Source organism: Mesoplodon densirostris, chromosome 12, assembly GCF_025265405.1.
Source record: "Mesoplodon densirostris isolate mMesDen1 chromosome 12, mMesDen1 primary haplotype, whole genome shotgun sequence".
In the NCBI taxonomy this organism is placed as follows: domain Eukaryota; kingdom Metazoa; phylum Chordata; class Mammalia; order Artiodactyla; family Ziphiidae; genus Mesoplodon; species Mesoplodon densirostris.
The window spans coordinates 20,738,392-20,758,298 of record NC_082672.1 but is presented as its reverse complement, the minus strand read 5'-3'; the positions used below and the strand labels follow the sequence as shown (position 1 = coordinate 20,758,298).

Genomic DNA, 19,907 nt, shown 5'->3' with positions numbered 1-19,907 from the left:
GGCCCAGCCGCTCCGTGGCATGTGGGATCTTCCCGGACCGGGGCACGAACCTGTGTCCTCTGCATCGGCAGGCGGACTCTCAACCACTGCGCCACCAGGGAAGCCCGACATAGACTGTATTTAATGCTTGCTACCATTATTTCTCCATTCATTCAAATCCCACTTGTTCACAAAAACTTCTTGGCTCTTACTTTGTGTGTGAAATCTTCCCAAATTCTTCCAGCTTCCCCTCACCAAAACACATGATTCTGTGGCCTCTAACAGTAGCTCCTACTTTACCAGTTAGTATTTGATTCTATGTTATCTTGTATTGTTTTCTGTGTTGGTGTTTTTGCCTCCTCAACTATCTTTTTAATTCCTTGGGACAAGGATGACTCATACTTTTCTTACTATGCTTAGTTAATTCTGGTACATAAAAGCTAAATATGTTCATATTTGACATTATAAATACTATTTATAGAATATTAAAGCTGGAAAGAGTCTAAAATTAACTCATCCTTTTTTTTTAAAAAAAAGATAAAGTCTTAGAGAAGGTAAGGATTTGTTCAAAGTTAGTGGCATGGATTTAGTGGTTTAACTCCATTTGGGGAATTTTCTGTATGCTTGCTGGAATATTATATTTGTTGAGTACCTGTTATATACCAGGCATTTTGCTGGGGACTAGAGATACAGAAAAAATATAATGAAAGAGAAAAAGAGGTCTTTATGTGGACAGATTCAACAGGACTATATATATTTTTTGAAGAATAAGTAAGCTTATGGAGCAAGATAATATTCAAATTTTTTTCTTGTTACCTGTGCACTGTATGTTTGAATTCTGGGATTAACATTTATTCTAAAAATAATTACATTTTATATTAAAGATATTCAAATTTTAAGTTTCTTTTTATTGGAATAAGAGTTTATGATCATTTAATTTCACAGTGAAAATTACCATAATTGGATTTTTTTAAAGTCTATATTCTCTGTTGTAAATAACCAAATTTAATTCAAATTCGAAGCATTTTTATATGGTAGGGCATAAAGTAGATAGCTCTTTAAATTAGAGAGCGAGGGTGATGAATTTCACATATGACTTATAAGAGTTCATGCAATTGCTGACAGTGAGAGAGAGCTGGATAGGGTTAAATATGAATGAAAAGGGGAACCACTTGGAAATGCTACTGGGGGCAAGCATGAGTCACCAAGAGGTGAGTAAATTGTCTGCTCCATTGCCACAAGAGCAGCTGAGGTAAGTTGGCAAGGATTTGCAGTCCGTGACTCCATCATTGCTCAACGGCTTTGAAATTAAAAGATGGTAGGTAAGATTGAAGGCCACGGGCTGCATGATTCAAAGATGTTAATGATACTGGGATTGATTTGGGCTATCCTCATGTTGAAGAAACCAAAGGGGGTTGAGGGGCTAGAGATCAAGATGATGGGGGCAAGAATTAGGAGTAAGAGTTAGAAGGTTTGAGTTAGTGAAAGGTTTTTCCAAGTTAAAGATTTGGGATTGAAAGATGTTTTGAGTTATGATGAAGCTTGACATGTGGGCAGACCCCAGTATGTGATAGAAGTAGGACATAGGAGGTTTTGGAGATGAGATGCTGTTTAGAAGATCATCAGTTTATCTTTAGAAGTGACAGATGATAGCGGCGTCTGGCCAAGTGCTGTCAAAGGGGAATGGATAGGCATATCGATTTTAGTAGATATTAAAGCTGAGGCTAAGGGGGAAATAGTGTAAACCTCCTTTATTCTTGGCCTTTGATTTTACAGCCCATGATGGAGAGGATTGTAGGGGAGATGGTGTTATCAAGGGAGCAACAGTCCTCAACTCGTTCATAACTGCAATATGAAATTGCAGTTATGAACAATATGTAGGGGGATGTGTTCATAAATAGAACACAGAGTCATGCTAACAGCTAACAGGAAAGAAAAGTAATTAGAGGCTGTATGCATCTGCTGTGGGGCAGTGGCCCAATCCACGTAGGAAAAGTGGGGAAGTAGGGAAAGTCAATAGACAGAGTACTTACCCACTGGTAAATATAGCTATCAGGAACTGAAGCATTAGCCCAGATAAGAAGATGGTTTGAGAGTCATGTTAACTCAGGTAGAAGGGATGAGATATTTGTAAAATTTTATTGCTATAAAAGTCAGCAACATCAGCTACTCCCAGCATTCAAATTGTTAGGGATGGAATCATTGCAAAATTCTCTGCTTATGAACTGAGTTTGGACAGGACTAGTTTGTTCTGAGAGTTTTGTTGAGATTTTGGTGAGAAGAGAGGAGGACCGGAAACAGCTTATTAAAAGTTAACAACACTTAAAACAGATTGTATTACATTTTTGTGGTTTTTAACAAGTACATGTTAATTTTAAAGTATCAGGTTCAAGTATGTTCCTGTCAATATTGGTTAATATATAGGGATATAAAACAAAATTTCAACATCTGGGACATGAAATGCATCAACATTCGCATTATAGGGGTCCCAGAAAGAGAAGAGAGAAAGGACCCAAGAAAATATTTGAAGAGATTATAGTCAGAAACTTCCCTAACATGGGAAAGGAAATAGCCACCCAAGTCCAGGAAACACAGAGAGTCCCATACAGGATAAACCCAAAGAGAAACACGTCAAGACACATAGTAATCAAATTGACAAAAATTAAAGACAAAGAAAAATTATTAAAAACAACAAGGGAAAAACAACAAATATCTTACAAGGGAACTCCCATAAGGTTAACAGCTGATTTCTCAGCAAAAGCTCTACAAGCAAGAAGGAAGTGGCATGATATACCTAAAGTGATGAAAGGGAAGAACCTACAACCAAGATTACTCTACCTGGCAAGGATCTCATTCAGATTCGATGGAGAAACCAAAAGCTTTACAGACAAGCAAAAGCTAAGAGAATTCAGCACCACCAAACCAGCTCTACAACAAATGCTAAAGGAACTTCTCTAAGTGGGAAACACAAAAGAAGAAAAGGACCTACAAAAACAAACCCAAAACAATTAAGAAAATGGTCATAGGAACATACATATCAATAACTACCTTAAATGTGAATGGATTAAATGCTCCATCCAAAAGACACAGGCTTGCTGCATGGATACAAAATCAAGACCCATATATATGCTTTCTACAAGAGACCCACTTCAGACCTAGGGACACATACAGACTGAAAGTGAGGGGATGGAAAAAGATATTCCATGCAAATGGAAATCAAAAGAAAGCTGGAGTAGCAATACTCATATCAGATAAAATAAACTTTAAAATGAAGAATGTTACAAGAGACAAGGAAGGACACTACATAATGATCAAGGGGTCAATCCAAGAAGAAGATATAACAATTATAAACATATATGCATCCAACATAGGAGCACCTCAATACATAAGGCAACTGCTAACAGCTATAAAAGAGAAAATCAACAGTAACACAATAATAGTGGGAGACTTTAACACCTCACTTACACCAATGGACAGATCATCCAGACAGAAAATTAATAAGGAAACACAAGCTTTCAATGACACAATAGACCAGATAGATTTAATTGATATTTATAGAACATTCCATCCAAAAACAGGAGATTACACTTTCTTCTCAAGTGCACATGGAACACTCTCCAGGATAAATCACATCTTGGGTCACAAATCAAGCCTCAGTAAATTTAAGAAAATTGAAATCATATCAAGCATCTTTTCTGACCACAACACTATGAGATTAGAAATCAATTACAAGGAAAAAAAAGTAAAAAACATAAACACATGGAGGCTAAACAATACGTTACTAAATAACCAAGAGATCACTGAAGAAATCAAAAAGGAAATCAGAAAACACCTAGAGACAAATGACAACAGAAACACGATAATCCAAAACCTATGGGATGCAGCAAAAGCAGTTTTAGGAGGGAGGTTTATAAAAATACAATCCTCCCTCAAGAAACAAGAAAAATCTAAAATAAACAATCTAGCCTAACACCTAAAGGAACTAGAGAAAGAAGAAAAAACAAAACCCATAGTAGAAGGAAAGAAATCATAAAGATCAGAGCAGAAATAAATGAAACAGAAACAAAGAAAACAATAGCAAAGAGCAATAAAACTAAAATTAGAAATGAAAAAGAAGTTACACTGGATACCACAGAAATACAAAGCATCATAAGAGACTACTACAATCAACTCTATGCCAAAAAAATGGACAACCTGGAAGAAATGGATGAATTCTTAGAAAGGTATAACCTTCCAAGACTGAACCAGGAAGAAATAGAAAATATGAACAGACCAATCACAAGTCATGAAATTGAAACTGATTAAATATCTTCCAACAAACAAAAGTCAAGGACCAGATGGCTTCACAGTTGAATTCTATCAAACATTTAGAGAAGAGCTAACACCCATCCTTCTCAAACTCTTCCAAAAAATTGCAGAGGAAGGAACACTCCCAAACTCATTCTATGAGGCCACAATCACCCTGATACAAAACCAAAGATACTACAAAAAAGGAAAATTACAGACCAATATCACTGATGAATATAGATGCAAAAATACTCAAGAAAATACTAGCAAACACAATCCAACAACACATTAAAAGGGTCATACAACATGATCAAGTGGGATTTATCCCAGGGATGCAAGGATTCTTCAATATATGCAAGTCAATCAATGTGATACACCATATTAACAAATTAAAGAATAAAAACCATATGATCATCTCAGTAGATGCAGAAAAAGCTTTTGACAAAATTCAACACTGACTTATGATAAAAACTCTCCAGAATGTGGCCATAGAGGGAACCTACCTCAACATAATAAAGGCCATATATGACCAACCACAGCAAACAACATTCTCAGTGGTGAAAAACTGAAAGCATTTCTTCTAAGATCAGGAACAAGACAGGGGTGTCCATTCTCACCACTATTATTCAACATAGTTTTGGAAGTCCTAACCATGGCAATAAGAGAAGGAAAAGAGATAAAAGGAATACAGATTGGAAAAGAAGAAGTAAAACTCACTGTGGATGACATGATACTATACATAGATAATCCTAAAAATGCCACCAGAAAACTACTAGAGCTAATCAGTGAATTTGGTAAAGTTGCAGGATACAGAATTAATGCGCAGAAACATCTTGCATTCCTCTACACTAACAACGAAATATCAGAAGGAGAAATTAAGGAAACAATCCCATTCACCACTGCAACAAAAAAAATAAAATACCTAGGAATAAACCTACCTAAGGAGGTAAAAGACCAGAAAACTATAAGACACGGATGAAAGAAATCAAAGACGACACAAACAGATGGGGAGATATACCATGCTCTTGGATTGGAACAATCAATATTGTGAAAATGGCTATACTACCTAAAGCAATCTACAGATTCAATTCAATCCCTATCAAATTACCAAAGGCATTTTTTACAGAACTAAAACAAAAAATCTTAAAATTTGTACAGAGAAACAAAAGACCCCAAATAGCCAAAACAATCTTGAGGGAAAAAAATGGAGCTGGAGGAATCAAACTCCCTGATTTCAGACTATACTACAAAGCTACAATAATCAAGACAATATGGTACTGGCACAAACACAGAAATATAGATCAACGGAACAGGATAGAAAGCCCAGAGATAAACCCACACACCTATGGTCAACTAATCTATGACAAAGGAGGAAAGGATATATGGAGAATAGACACTCTCTTCAATAAGTGGTGCTGGGAAAACTGGGCAGCTACATGTAAAAAATGAAATTAGAACACTCCCTAACACCATACACAAAAGTAAACTCAAAATGCATTAAAGACCTAAATGTAAGGCCAGACACTATAAAACTCTTAGAGGAAAACATAGGAAGAACACTCTGTGACATAAATCACAGCAAGATCTTTTCTGAGCCACCTCCTAGAGTAATGGAAATAAAAACAAAAATAAACAAATGGGACCTAATGAAACTTAAAAGCTTTTGCACAGCAGAGGAAACTATAAACAAGATGAAAAGACAGCCCTCAGAATGGGAGAAAATATTTGCAAATGAATCAAGGGACAAAGGATTAATCTCCAAAATATATAAACAACTCATGCAGCTCAATATTTAAAAAACAAACAACCCAATCAAAAAATGGGCAGAAGACCTAAACAGACGTTTCTGCAAAGAAGACTTACAGATGGCCAAGAGGCACCTGAAAACCTGCTCAACATCACTAATTATTAGAGGAATGCAAATCAAAACTACAATGAGGTATCACCTCACACAGGTTAGAATGAGCATCATCAGAAAATCTACAAGCAACAAATCCTGGAGAGGGTGTGGAGAAAAGGGAACCCTCTTGCACTGTTGGTGGGAATGTAAATTGATACAGCCACTATGGAGAACAGTATGGAGGTTCCTTAAAAAACTAAAAATAGAATTACCGCATGACCCAGCAATCCCACTATTGGGCGTATACCCTGAGAAAACCATAATTCAAAGACACATGTACCCCAATGTTCATTGAACACTATTTACAATAGCCAGGTCATGGAAGCAACCTAAATGCCCATTGAGAGACGAATGGATAAAGAAGATGTGGAGTATGTGTGTATATATATATATATATATATATATATATATGTATATATATATATATATACATATATATATATATATATATATATATATACACAGTGGAATATTACTCAGCCATAAAAAGGAACGAAATTGGGTCATTTGCAGAGATGTGGATGGACCTAGAGACTGTCATACAGAGTGAAGTAAGCCAGAAAGAGAAAAACAATATCATACATTAAAGCATGTATGTGGAATTTAGAAAAATGGTACAGATGAATCGGTTTGTAAGGCAGAAATAGAGACACATTTGTAGAGAACAAATGTATGGCACCAACGGGGGAAAGCCAGGGGAGGAGGGTGGTAGGATGAATTGGGAGATTGGGATTGGTATATATACACTAATATGTATAAAATAGATAATGAATAAGAACCTGCTGTATAAAAAAAGAAATAAAATAGAAAAACCCCAAGATTTCATATTTTCAGTATTTTTAGAAAATGTAGAAAAATCAGTTTTCTACTGAAAAACTAGAAAAAGTTTTCTTTTTAAAGTTAAAAGTGAAATAACATCTTTTCTTTACAGCTGTATATGGTTGGCAAGAAACAAACAAAAACAAAAAGAACAAAGGAAAAAACTAGAAATAGTTGTTTTGTCCAACCCTCTCCACCCCTGCCAGCATCAATGTATTAATAAGACTATAAACATCACATATAGAAAATGCTGATTCATTCTTTGGAAAGCTCTCCATTGAGTTATTGTAGTTTGTTTCTTACTTCTTCAGATGGGACTTGGGATGTTTGCCAATATGCTGAAAGCACAGCCTCATTGCTCTTTCTCTGATCTCAGCATCCTAAGGTGGGTTTTCGGTTCTTGCCCACTTACGTTATTTTCCCAGTAAGTCGAGTGCATTTACATTGTTGTTAGCTTTTTTTTTTTTACTTTGTTAATTTAATTTTATTATTTTTGGCTGTATTGGGTCTTCGATGCTGCGCAGGGTCTTTTTTCTCTGGTTGCGGCAAGTGGGGGCTACTCTTCATTGTGGTGCACAGGCTTTTCATTGCGGTGGCTTCTCTTGTTGTGGAGCACGGGCTCTAGGCACGCGGGCTTTAGTAGTTGTGGCACACAGGCTTCATAGTTATGGCTCACGGGCTCTAGAGTGCAGGCTCAGTAGTTGTGGCGCATGGGCTTAGTTGCTCTGTGGCATGTGGGATCTTCCCGGACCAGGGCTCGAACCCGTGTCCCTGGCATTGGCAGGTGGATTCTTAACCACTGTGCCACCAGGGAAGCCCTGTTGTTAGCTTTTAAGGTGACATTTGAGCAAAATCCATTTTACTTTAGTTGACTCATTACTTATTCTTGACCCTTTGATGATTCTGTTAATGCTAATATTTTAGTTTCATATTTTTCCATTAGAACTGGGAAGACTCTGAGCTTATCTTACTAATTTCATCCTACCTATAGAATTCAGTGTGTCTGAATTTCAACTTGTTGAAATCTAGGAAACTTAAAGCAAAACTGAGAGGTTGTTTTGCAATTTTTAAAAAACTATTGGAACGTCTTTAAGATAAGCCCTATGATAATGAAATGTTCTCTTTAGAAGTATACATGTATCGTTTGGGACTATTGACTTCTATATGTAAGATGTAATTCCTGCTAATGAGGGTATTATTCAACAATGATTTTTGTATTTGTGCATGATCCAAATAATAATAATTATTCTACTCATGTGCCAAAGACTGTGTTGTTTCTTATGTAATCTTGGTTTTCCTCCTTGTTCTTCCTTGTTTTCCTCTGTCTATAACTTATGCATATTTGTAGTTAAGTTAAAAGTCTAATGTTGGGAGTATTTGTTAAGAAATTAGGTAATAGTGCCATCCCAAGTCATGAATTGACCAAAGAAATTTTGAGGAGATTTAAAATGAATATGGTTTTGTTTTTTTTATTTGTAGTTCTCTAACTCTAAATTTTGCTCTATATGAAGTCTATATTTGTTCCCAGTCAAGGAGTAAAACAGAGGAAAATTCAAAATACCCCCAACTTTGGTTGGCAAAATAGAACTCAAGAGTGAAAAATCATCTCATACCAGCTTACACAGGATTTTTTGGGATTTGGGTAGAGAGTTACATGGACAGACTTACCCCAGGCTACATTTTATAATTCAGCAACACTTTTTAAATAATTGATTTGTACTAGTTGGTGGGGAGCAAATCAAGAACTAACTACTTAGCATTATCCAAATAAGTTTTCGTTATTATCTCACTGCTTCTTAATAGCAGCATAACAGAGGAAAGTATATTTTAAAGTGTTCACATACCCACTTGTCTGTGTAGGTTCAGTTTTTAAATGGTTTTCACTGTGAGTCACCTTCATTAGATTTCCAAAAATGACAATTTGAAGGACAGTCCTCATTTGGATATGAGAGTTCTTATGTGCTTGTTAAAAATGAGTCCAGAAGGATTTGGGGGAGATGGTGGTAGCAGTGGCTTCAGAATTTTCAATCTCTTTTGCCTTTGCCATTTTCTTCCCATTTGTAAAGTAGTTACATAAAAAGGGACAGAGATCTAGACAGCAAAACCAAACCTCTGGATAACACTTACAACAAAACTAGGTAATGGGATATCCCCCAAATAAATCTAGGTGGTAACAAACCACCACCAGTCACAAAACTTGCAACATACTGTTGGGGAGGAAAAAATTTACCTCTACCCGTCTAGGTTCTTCTGACTGGTCTAATAATTAAATTGACGTAAGACAGACTAACAAGAGAAAATCAAAGTTTTAATTTTGTGCATATGAGAGACTCAAAGAAGTGACCAGAGCAGGCAGTTTTGTACCTTTTAGGCAAAAAAAAAACCCCAATAACTTTGTGAAGAACCAACAAGACAAAGAAACTTAGGCTTGGCTAACAATTACTGAAGAATCTAAGCAGATGGTTCCCACAGCTTTCTCAGCCTTGAATTCCCTATTTCTAGCCATAAGGATGTTTCTCTGTGTCCTGGTGCAGGGAGGGTACCTTTTACATGGGAGATTATTTCCTGCTTTCAGGGGGACAAAGCATAGGGTCAGACTGTTCTTGCCCTGGCTGTTTCTCAATTAACTTTAATTTAAACTAATCAATACACCCCTTTGGCATATTTTGGGGTGACAGAACATAGGAAAGAGTTAGAAATAAAAGAAAAATAATTTCAGAAATTAAGACTAATTAATTTTAGTCTTAATAAACAGAGAAGATAAATACCATAAAAGAAATAGAAGGTGAATAAGAGGCAAACCTTAAAACTTAAAAAGAAGTGAAGAAAGCAATATAAGAGATTCAAGAGAAAATGACAAATACTGAAGACAGGCCAAGAAAAAAAAAGGACTGGAAGTATGGACAATATGAGTCCCTGAAGAAGAAACCCAAGATAAGGTAGAACAAACACTAAAAATAAAAATTAAAGGGACTTCCCTGGCGGTCCAGTGGCTAAGACTCCATGCTTCCAGTGCAGGGGCCATGGGTTTGATCTCTGGTTGGGGAACTAAGATCCTGCATGCCTCATGGTGGGGGGGGGGGGGGGCGGGCAAAGGTAAAAAATAAAACAATAAAATAAAATAAAATAAAATTTAAAAAGAAGGAAAATTAATCAATTCTACTTCCCAAAAATTTTTTTTGAAGAAAATCTTTCCTCCCTCAAAAAAAAAAAAAAAAAAAAAAAAAAAAAAAAAAAAAAAAAACCAGAAGAACAAGAAAAAGTGAATCTGTATACTGAAAGAGTATATTATGCCTGAGAACACTAACTCAGAATGATCAACACTATGGCATATTATGGTAAAATTAATGGACTTAAAAAAATCCTTTGGTCATTTAAACAAAAGGAAAAAATGACTTAAAAAGGAAAGAAAATTAAATAACCATCAGACTTTTCAACTGCAATACTTTATACCAAAAGAAAATGGAGGAACATACTTAAGAAACTCAAGGGGAAAATATATGAACTAAGGATTTCATATCCAGCAAAACCAACTTTCTAGTAACTAGCAAAGGACACAGGAAAAGCATCATCAACATGTAAGAGCTCAGGTAATATTGGTCCTATGAGCACTTCTTGGGGAATTTTTTAGAGATCAGGCTTAGACAACCAAAGTAACTAGAGACATAACATCCTACAGACTGATGGAGAGCATTAACTATATTGTTACTTGTAGAACTTAAACTAAATGGGACAACAAGGAAGAGGCTCCTACTGGCCAAAGATGGGACAGTTTGAGCTTCAATAATGATAATATAGTTGACCCTTGAACAACTCGGGGGTTAGGAGGAGCAACCCCCTGGAGAGTGGAAAATCCACGTAACTTTTACAGTGGGCCCTCCACATCCACAGTTTGTGTGGTGCTGTAGTACATATTTAGTGAAAAAAATCTGTGTATGAGTGGACCCGCATCATTCAAACCCATGGTGTTCAAGGGTCAACAGTAATTGCAGTAGATCAAAACTCATCAAATATGTTAATCTATGAATTCATAATGATATTTTAAAATAATTTAAAATTGGTCTTCTTTGGAAGTTGGTAGGAAACCAATTCATTACAGGGAAAATTGGTCAATAAAAGAGAAAAATCAAACATGTAATCCTGCCTTTCCTGAATGAACTGTACTATTGAGTGACTAAATGGATGAGGGGGATGTCCTTAAATTTTTTTTTCAACTAAAAATGAATGGTAGAATTAGAATATCACCATTTTAAAGCCCTCATTGGATGGATATAGGCATTTAACATGAAAGCTACTAGGATTATGTAAGAGAGATGACCACACATCATGTGTCTCCTATAATCCTACCAAACACCACCAATAATCTTGCCAAAAGAGCAAACCTGAGTCTCATTGAGTCTCATGCATTCTCTGGATCCAGCTGCCAATTTGCAGGATATCCAAAGGAACATGCTAAACTGCACCAAAAATATGCAACCAGCAAAATCCTACTCTTGAAAACTTTACAGTTTGAATTGCCTGAGTTTCCAATAGATAAATTGTAATGAAATGGCACGTATGAAGAAGAAATCTGGTAGATTAAAAGTGACTTAAAATATATCAGATTTTTAAAAATGAGCTAGACTAAACTATAGTATCTAGAGACAGACATTGGAGTGATGAAACTATTTTTAAAACACAAGGAAATTATTATTATAAAAATGAGGATGCTGGTTTTAGAGAGGTGGGAAGGGGTTTTGACTGGAATGAGGCTTCTGAAATGTCCAACAAAGTTCAATTTCCTGACTGGATGGTATTCACCATATAATTTATTTTATTAAACCAGGTGCCTGTTGTATATAGTTTTATACATCTGTGTTTTATTTTGCAATAAAAAGGATTAAAAAATAAAACAGTCCAATTACCACCATTTTAAGAGTGGTTATCTCTGGGTGACAGAAGAGCTGGCAATTTTAATTTTTCTCTTCCATGTGTATTTTTTTTCTAATTGTGCTTGCACTGAACATTTCTTATATATGCAAGTTAAAAGTTATAAAATGACATTTCAATATAAATTTTGTAAAAATCAGCCACAGGGTATCTTAGTAGTACTTTATTTAAAATAAAGGCAAAATTCAGACTATAATAATAGTTTAGTCAATGGCTATGGCTTCTTTTGCTTACAAGACTTAAGACTGCTCCTTTTTTCATGGAGAGGTGATATAGCTCTGGTATGGTGAAAAGACCCGGGTTTGCAAGAGCAGCTCTTGCCTTACTGACCTTGTCAATCTGAATCCCTGAAAGCCTTAGTGTCAGTTTCCTTTTGGGTCAAAATAGTGATGATACTCTCACTGCCCTTGATAGTAAAAAAAAAAAAAAAAGATTGAAGGAAAGCTATTTATAAGGTGAGACTTCTGTGCTAATATATTACCCTCGTTACATCTAATGAGATCTACAAAGTCTTTTGTTCGTTTTATTTCTTTTCTTACAGCAATAAGTGAAAACCTAGTCTTTCGAGAAATGCATGGATAACTTAATGCTGGATAATTTCTGTAGTAATGAATGATCCTTTCGATTTCATCTTCATATCATAATATCAATAGTTGTTTGCTTTAAAAAGAACAAGAATAACTCTGTCTGCATACTAGCATGGAGACAGAGTTGAGTTTGATGATATTCATTATGCTAGGTGGGTGGTCCTCTGTTTAGCTTTTTACCAAACCGTTGCTCTAGCACCTTCAAACAGAGAAATATTAAGTACTGTTATTAGATAGGAAATTAGATCAAATACGTACAAATATATTTAAGCCTTTTTTTTATTTGGTCACGCCATGCGGCATGCAGTATCTTAGTTCCCTGACCAGGGATTGAACCTGCACCTCCAATATTGGAAGTGCAGTGTCCTCACCACTGGACTGCCAGGGAATACCCTATTTTAACCTTTTTTGGTGAGAAAATAGGCATAATTCACTTTCTTGGCTTTATCCCAGCTAAAGAATCACATTCCTGTGGGATGAATTACTTTTCACTTTTCCTTTTAATATTGCATAAAGTTTATGGCGTTAGTGAATGTAGTGCCCTTAAATTACAACTGCTGGTGGTAGTTTTTTTTCCTCATTAGCACTGTATATGAGAATGCACTCATTTTTTCTAAGTATCAAATTTGAGCATTATCTGAAACCCCTGCTATAACTTTTTGGGAGGCAGGTAGGTGTTTTTTGTTTGTTTTTTGTGGGAGAGAGAAGAGTTTTCTGTTGGTCGGTTGGTTTTGCTTTGTTCTTTGATGTCCTGAATGTATTTAGTTAAAGAATGTGTGATGCGGAATTGGACTTGTACTTTTAATGATGTGTCATTTTTTTTCCCAAACAAGAGTTCACAATGAAACCAAAATAGAGATAAGCTAGAAGAACATTATACTAAGTAGAAGAAGCCAGTCACAAAAGACCACATGTTATATGATTCCATTTATAAGAAATGTCCAGAATAGACAAATCCACAGAAACAGAAAGTAGATTAGTGGTTGCCAGAGGCTGAGGGGAGGAGATGGGGTTGGGAAGAGGGGTGGGAATGATTGCTAATCGGTACAGGCTTTCTTTCTTTTTGAGGTGATGATGATGTTCTAGAATTAGATTGTGGTGATGGTTGCACAACGCCATGAATATACTAAAGGACACTGTATTTTACGCTGTCCTGGCTGAGGCAGACTGGGGAAGTGGCCCGGTGCCTTGCCCACCTGGCCTTTTCTCCCAGCCACCCCACTCAGGGCTGCCTGAGTTAAAGACCTGGATATGGCTTGAAAATCACTGGCCCGAGCAATAAAAACCTTCTTATTGCCGGATGGAAATGGACCAAGTAAAAGCTGGAGGCCGTTACTTCTTTATCTCCTTGTATATTAACAGTGTGTTAAGAGCAAACATAGAAATAAATTGGGTCATAAACGCTTATTGCATGGGGCCTTCTTTTTGTATTTCTATCATGGAAAGCTTCTTCCTTTTTTTTCTCTCTACCAAAACATTCAGGATAAACATATGTATAAACTTAATGATCTGTGGTTGTGATACCCATTGCTAAAAGTCCAAATGTCCTTTATAGTAGTGATATATCCTTTTGACTTTATTCTCTGTACCAGGAATTGTGTCTCTAAATATTGCCTTCTTTACTCCCAACTGTGTTCTGCTTCTCTCTCCTGTTCTGCCTGGTTAGATTTTAATACCCCCAAACCATCATCTTATAGCAAACCTTTTTCCTCTACAGAGTGCCTTGGATTTTTTTTTTCCCATTAATAGCTCATTTTCTACACTTTATATTTGGGAGGGTCTGTATCTATATAACTGCAGGTATTATATAGTTTTTTCTTTGTTATTCAGGAAAAAGATTTGATATTGTGGGTCTGGTAGCAAGGCCTACTGATAATGCGGGCTTTGCTTGCTATACATATCCTTTTAAATAAAGTAAAAATTGATGTATAAATAGCTTGGGCTGATTTATGTTTTCTCTCTGCTCTGCAAACTTAGAGAATCAAAAGTTTCCTTAACTGTTTACTAGAAGAAGACATATTTAGGTGAAATGGGAGCAAAGAGAAAGTAACAAAACCACATAAGGGTTGACTCAATTCAGTTGTTTTAAAAAATAATTACATTTTGTTAAACTTCTGTTTGCAAAACAAGTTTGTATGAGTCTTGGGCATGCTTGTCATGAGGGAAAAGACAGACTGGGGAGGGGGCAAGGCCTGGAGGGAAGCAGGTGGCTGGTAAGTCAATATATTTAGTACTCAGTTTGTTATTATAGAAAAGTCCTCTGGTTTCGCTTTGTAAAGAGGTTGGCGTGAGGTCTGTCTAGTTGTAGAAGGGATAGCCAACTAGGAGTCAGATGACCAAGGTTTCAGTTCAGTTCTGCACACATCAATATTTTAAATACACTTTCAAAAGGACAAAAGTTGATGTCTGTTTAACATATTCCAAAAAAAAAAACTAGAATTGATGATACAGAGTAGAAAACTGGGGCTCAGAGAACAGTTCATTGAGTGGATGAGGGCTTGGGAGTTGGGGTAGATTCCAGCCCACCTCACCCTAAATGATTAGTAACTAATCATCTTGAAATGCTTCTTTAAAAAGTCACATTTTATATCGCCGTTATTAATTTAGTCTGTGTCAAATAATTATATGTTTGTATGGTTGGAAAAGAACAAAGAATCTGACAGTATTTCTTGCAATATAGAGAACCAGTATGGCCCTGTTCTTTCTCTCTTGTGTATTTCTCTTTTTCCAGATTACAATTTATGTTGACTTGTACAGGCTGTATATATAGCTCAGCTCAGCCTGATTTATTCACCTTATTTAAAACCATATAATATCCAGAATACTTCGGCATCACCAAATGTTTAATAACATATTGCAGCTTTTTTAGTGAAAGGAATCAACCAATAACATTGCCAAAACTAATTTTACTTTTAGGCCCAATTTTTAACATATTGGGGAAATTATCTACTTATGGTTTATGCTCAACAGAAAATTTAAAATTGTAAACTAATTGCTGGATATATTTAATGATGAGTCCTGATTGCCATGTGTTTTGACCTTGTGCGCTATTCCAAAAATACATAAAGCGACTGAAACTGTGGTCATGTAATTGCATCAGTTTACATCAACTCTAATTTGATTGTAGATAGTTGTCTCCTTCCATTTTAATGAGAAAAGTGTAATTTTTTCAATCTCATAGACAACATCTGGGGAAGATGTACGGGACTTCACAAAGGTGCTGAAGAATAAGTTCAGATCGAAGAAATACTTTGCCAAACATCCTCGGCTTGGCTACCTGCCTGTCCAGACAGTCCTTGAAGGTGACAACTTAGAGACGTAAGTTTAATTTTACTATTAAAACTTGTATTTGTATATGCTCTTATATCTGCTACTTTTATGTTAGTGACAAAAGAGAAATCTGATACCAAAAAAGAATCTGTGTTTTGGTAAAATGTTTCATTTTAAAAGAGGTAAAATAAACTTGGAATCAGTCTTCACAACATGAATTTTGACTGTTTGCTTTTGATGGCACAGCAAAACTTCCAGGTTTAATTTTGCCTGTGTTCCTAAACATGAAATAGACAAAATTTCTTAAAAGTATATAATTTGAGTTTACAAACATAAGTGAAACAAAACTTCAAGTAACAAAATTACTTTGGGATTATAAAGCAGAGAATAGCAATTTATAGCCTGAAATGAAAAGAAAAAGAAATTTTAAAGTGAGCCAGAAGAAATGCAAGAGCAAATTTTAAACTACTAAACAGTTATACATCAAGATCAAAATAAATATGATTTTAAATCTTTGAATCACTTTTTTAAAATATCAGCATAAATATGCCTGCCAAGGCAATTTTCTTGTTCTTGAATCTTGGGGGAAATTAACTTTTATTGCTAATCATCAGCAGAGTGCCTAGTCGTAAAGAATAGTGAAGTTCTAGTTATAGAAATATGCCCTCTCAAATAACTACAGAAGAGAAGCTCTGAAGTGTGAAGTGTGGAGTTTCCTTCATTATATAGTAGAGAAAATTGTAATAAGACATATAAAAATGTGTTGACATTTAACCTTCAAAACTCATAATTCATTTTATTGTGTATATGAGAGATAATCAGAGAATAGTAATCGTCCAGTGTATTATGACAGTCCATGTTTTAAAGATGTCAAAATAGAGGGATAGACTATTTAGTCCAACATTTTTTTTCCCATATAAAACCCTATAGACCAGGGACTTTGCTACATTTATGTGCAGTTGTTTTTTTTTAATTTGTTGAACTGCTAAGAAGTAGAAGAAAGACCACAGCCAAAGCATAGTAGGTATTTTTATCCCTCCATAGGTAACATTATGGGTATGCAGCAGAAAGAAATATAAAGAAGCTGTATATGTAGATAAAAATACCACATACTCATTTAAAGCATACCAAGAAATTCAAACTTTTTGATAACTGCTTGATTTCAAATTTTGTACAATTAAGATATATGCCTCCCAGTCATTTTTTCCACAGTACATTTTAGAAGAAAGTTTATTGAAACGATTTCAATTTAAAGGACACTACTCAAATACTTAAAATCCATAAGGAAAGGTATATTTTTGGTCCTTTGTTTTGTGGGTAGATTTTTTTTTCTTTTTTTTCAAAAGTATATGATAATACATTCTTATTTGTTTTAGTATCCAATATATAGCTTAGCTATGCTGAACACCTTCTAATAAAGACAAAATTTTACTTATCTTGGTATCAGATCTAAATAACCTTTGGAGTAGCTGCCTGAAGCATAGAATTATCACACAGTGCTTTTATTTATAGGATACTTTGATAGGTTTGAAATAGTGATGTGCCTTTCACTCTTTGGATAAACCATTTGGGACCATTTATGTCCCAGATATCTGCATCCTTTATATGAATCATACAGATAGATAGATCTTTTAAACTCCTTTTAAGCAATTTTGATAATTTGCCTTTCACTGTCAAAGTAATCACTGACATCAATCATTCTATTCTGGGTGACTCAGTGAAAGTAAAAAAGAACAGAAAAGTGTGCCAAATAATTTTGCGCTATGATTTTTGGCTGTAACTCTGAAGATGCTTCATTTAGCTAACATAAATTTACCAGCATTGTCAGTGAGAGGAAAATAAGAGAAAGAAAAAGAGTGTAAGATTAAGTCAGATGTCACAAGATCGTTTTTGGAAAAGATTTATGAGTTACTGGATACATTGGGCAGGTTTTCTTCTTTTTTCACTCCTAGGATGCGTTCTTGGGGTCGGTATAGTTCATTTTTCTACTGAGCCCTTTCCAGTACAGGGCCACTTAATCTTCTGGTGTAACAATTTACATGAGTGGGTAGTAAAAAATTTGATTTCATTTATTCTCCTATTTGCGGGAAGAGAACATTGGAGAAAAACCAGCAAAGTGGTAAATGCGTTGAAATTATATATGAAGCTGACTAGAATTTTCTTTTGCTTCTTTCTCTTTCATCTCTGCAAAATGTAAGGTTTTATCCCCTATCCAGTAATTATACATGCATGTGTGGAGGGGATTTATGGGAAAATTAGTGAAAGAAGGTAAACAAATCCATGATTAGACTAATTCGATTAATTTTATAACTATGCAAGATTTTTTTTTTCAAAAAATAAATCAAAATAAATGAGTAGAGCTTGATGAAAGAGTTACCATTGAAAATAAACCTGAGAAACAGGCTCAAAGAGTGACAAAGAAATTTGAGAACTGTGTGAGATTTACTGGCCAAAAAGGTTTCCCTGAAGATTAAAAGGAGTAAAATAGACACCTCTCCCTGGTATTGGTTAAGGTGAGTAGATGAGTTTCATGTTTTTTTAAGTTCTTACTGTAGCAAGAGCCAACTCATAGTAAGTAGAATTATGGTTGTGGGGGCATTGCACTGGCAGGAAGTGACAGCTAACCTGGAGAAATGAAAGAATAATAGGGCCAAACGCTCAGTGTTTGGTGCCTGGGGAGGAGAGGGAGAGTTTCAAGCCAAGGCAAACATTTTCAAAAGCCTGAAGACAAGATTGTTTCAGAAACTGGGATGGGAAGCTGGAAATCGTGACAAGTAATGAAAATGGAGAGAAAAGCAAGAACCAGATAATGAAGGACCTTGTAAGCCATGCCACGGTGTTTGTAGGTTACTTGAGAGCCGTGGGGAGCCATTGTAGATTTGTATGTTAGAGCACACTGGGACTGCACTTACTCTGCTTGGGGAGAAATGAACTTCAGAAGGCAAAAAGATTGGAAGCATGAGGAACGGTCTGCTGAGAATTTAAGACACCAAAGGAGTCATGAAGTTCTTCAAAGAAAGTCTGGGTTATATTTTATATAACATTACGTATATTTAGTAGAGTCAGATTCCTTCCATATTAGTGTGTGATTAACCAAACTCTGTTCAAACACCACTCTGGAAAGCAGGGATAGACCGCATTATGAAGTCTGGGCTAACACATAGATTGGTCTTATTGTTAACCCCCTTTAATCATAGATTCTAACAATGCAGGGAGAATATTGTCCAGTTTTCCTCTTCTAGAATTAAATGAAAAAGCTTATCACTTAATATTTTTTTTCTGCAAATCGAGATACTTTGAAGTAAATAAAGCCTAAACTTTTGGGGTTTTTTTTAACCTTTATTTCTTTTCTTAGAATTTTTCACAATATATAAAAAACTCTCTTGAGAAACTTCAATTCAGGTTTTTGCCTCTGCCATTCTTAGTTCAGTGAATCACTGTTGTGCTAACTGAATTAACCTTACAAGAACCAGTTAAGCAGTTTCACAAAGCTTTTCTGAGTTCAATTAACATCAAAAAATACATATGTTTCTTACATTTAAAGCTCACAGTGAATGTTGTGGTACACTTGAATTTTAGAAATGGTCTCTCAAGCAGTTCCTATTTTTTGGAAAGTGTATAGCAAATCATTTACCTGACACTTACCATACATATTTCAGAGTTAATGAAAAGTGATGTAAAAAGACTATTGAATAATACTGTTTTGTTTCATTGTTGTTGTATCTATTTTATACATGGGTAATTAAGCCTATTTACAGTATAGATGCTCTAACAAACACAGACTGGATAAATGCCTGTTTTTGAAAGTAGGTCCAAAGAGTCTCAGTTTTCCATCCCAATAAGGTGACCTTCCATCTTCTTTTAACCTTTGCTATGCAGACATCAACTTTTGCTTCCCAGTAGGAGATAATGAGATGATTAACTTTTTCTTGAGTATGTATCTGTAATAGAAATAGGAGAATCAAGTAGATCTAGAATAATTTAAACTTTCCTTCCTCTTTGTTTCAATCAGCATTAGCTTTTGCAGAAGACTTTACTTAATTAGAAAACTAATTTTCTTTAGAATTTTAAATTTCCACATTCATCAGTATTCCCTCCTCTTCCTTCCCCTCCAGTAAAAAAGGTTAGGGTTTGAA

The 19,907-nt window shown here is 35.3% G+C and overlaps 1 protein-coding gene across 5 annotated transcripts in view; it reads left to right on the top strand.

The window, feature by feature from the left end:
- UTRN (utrophin) overlaps positions 1-19,907 on the top strand; it is a 533,820-nt gene that overhangs the window by 477,331 nt on the left and 36,582 nt on the right. For all 5 annotated transcript variants that reach the window (XM_060114636.1, XM_060114635.1, XM_060114639.1 and 2 more), the window contains one exon: positions 15,683-15,819. In XM_060114636.1, the coding sequence (XP_059970619.1) occupies positions 15,683-15,819 (137 nt within the window). The remainder of the gene's footprint in view (positions 1-15,682; positions 15,820-19,907) is intronic.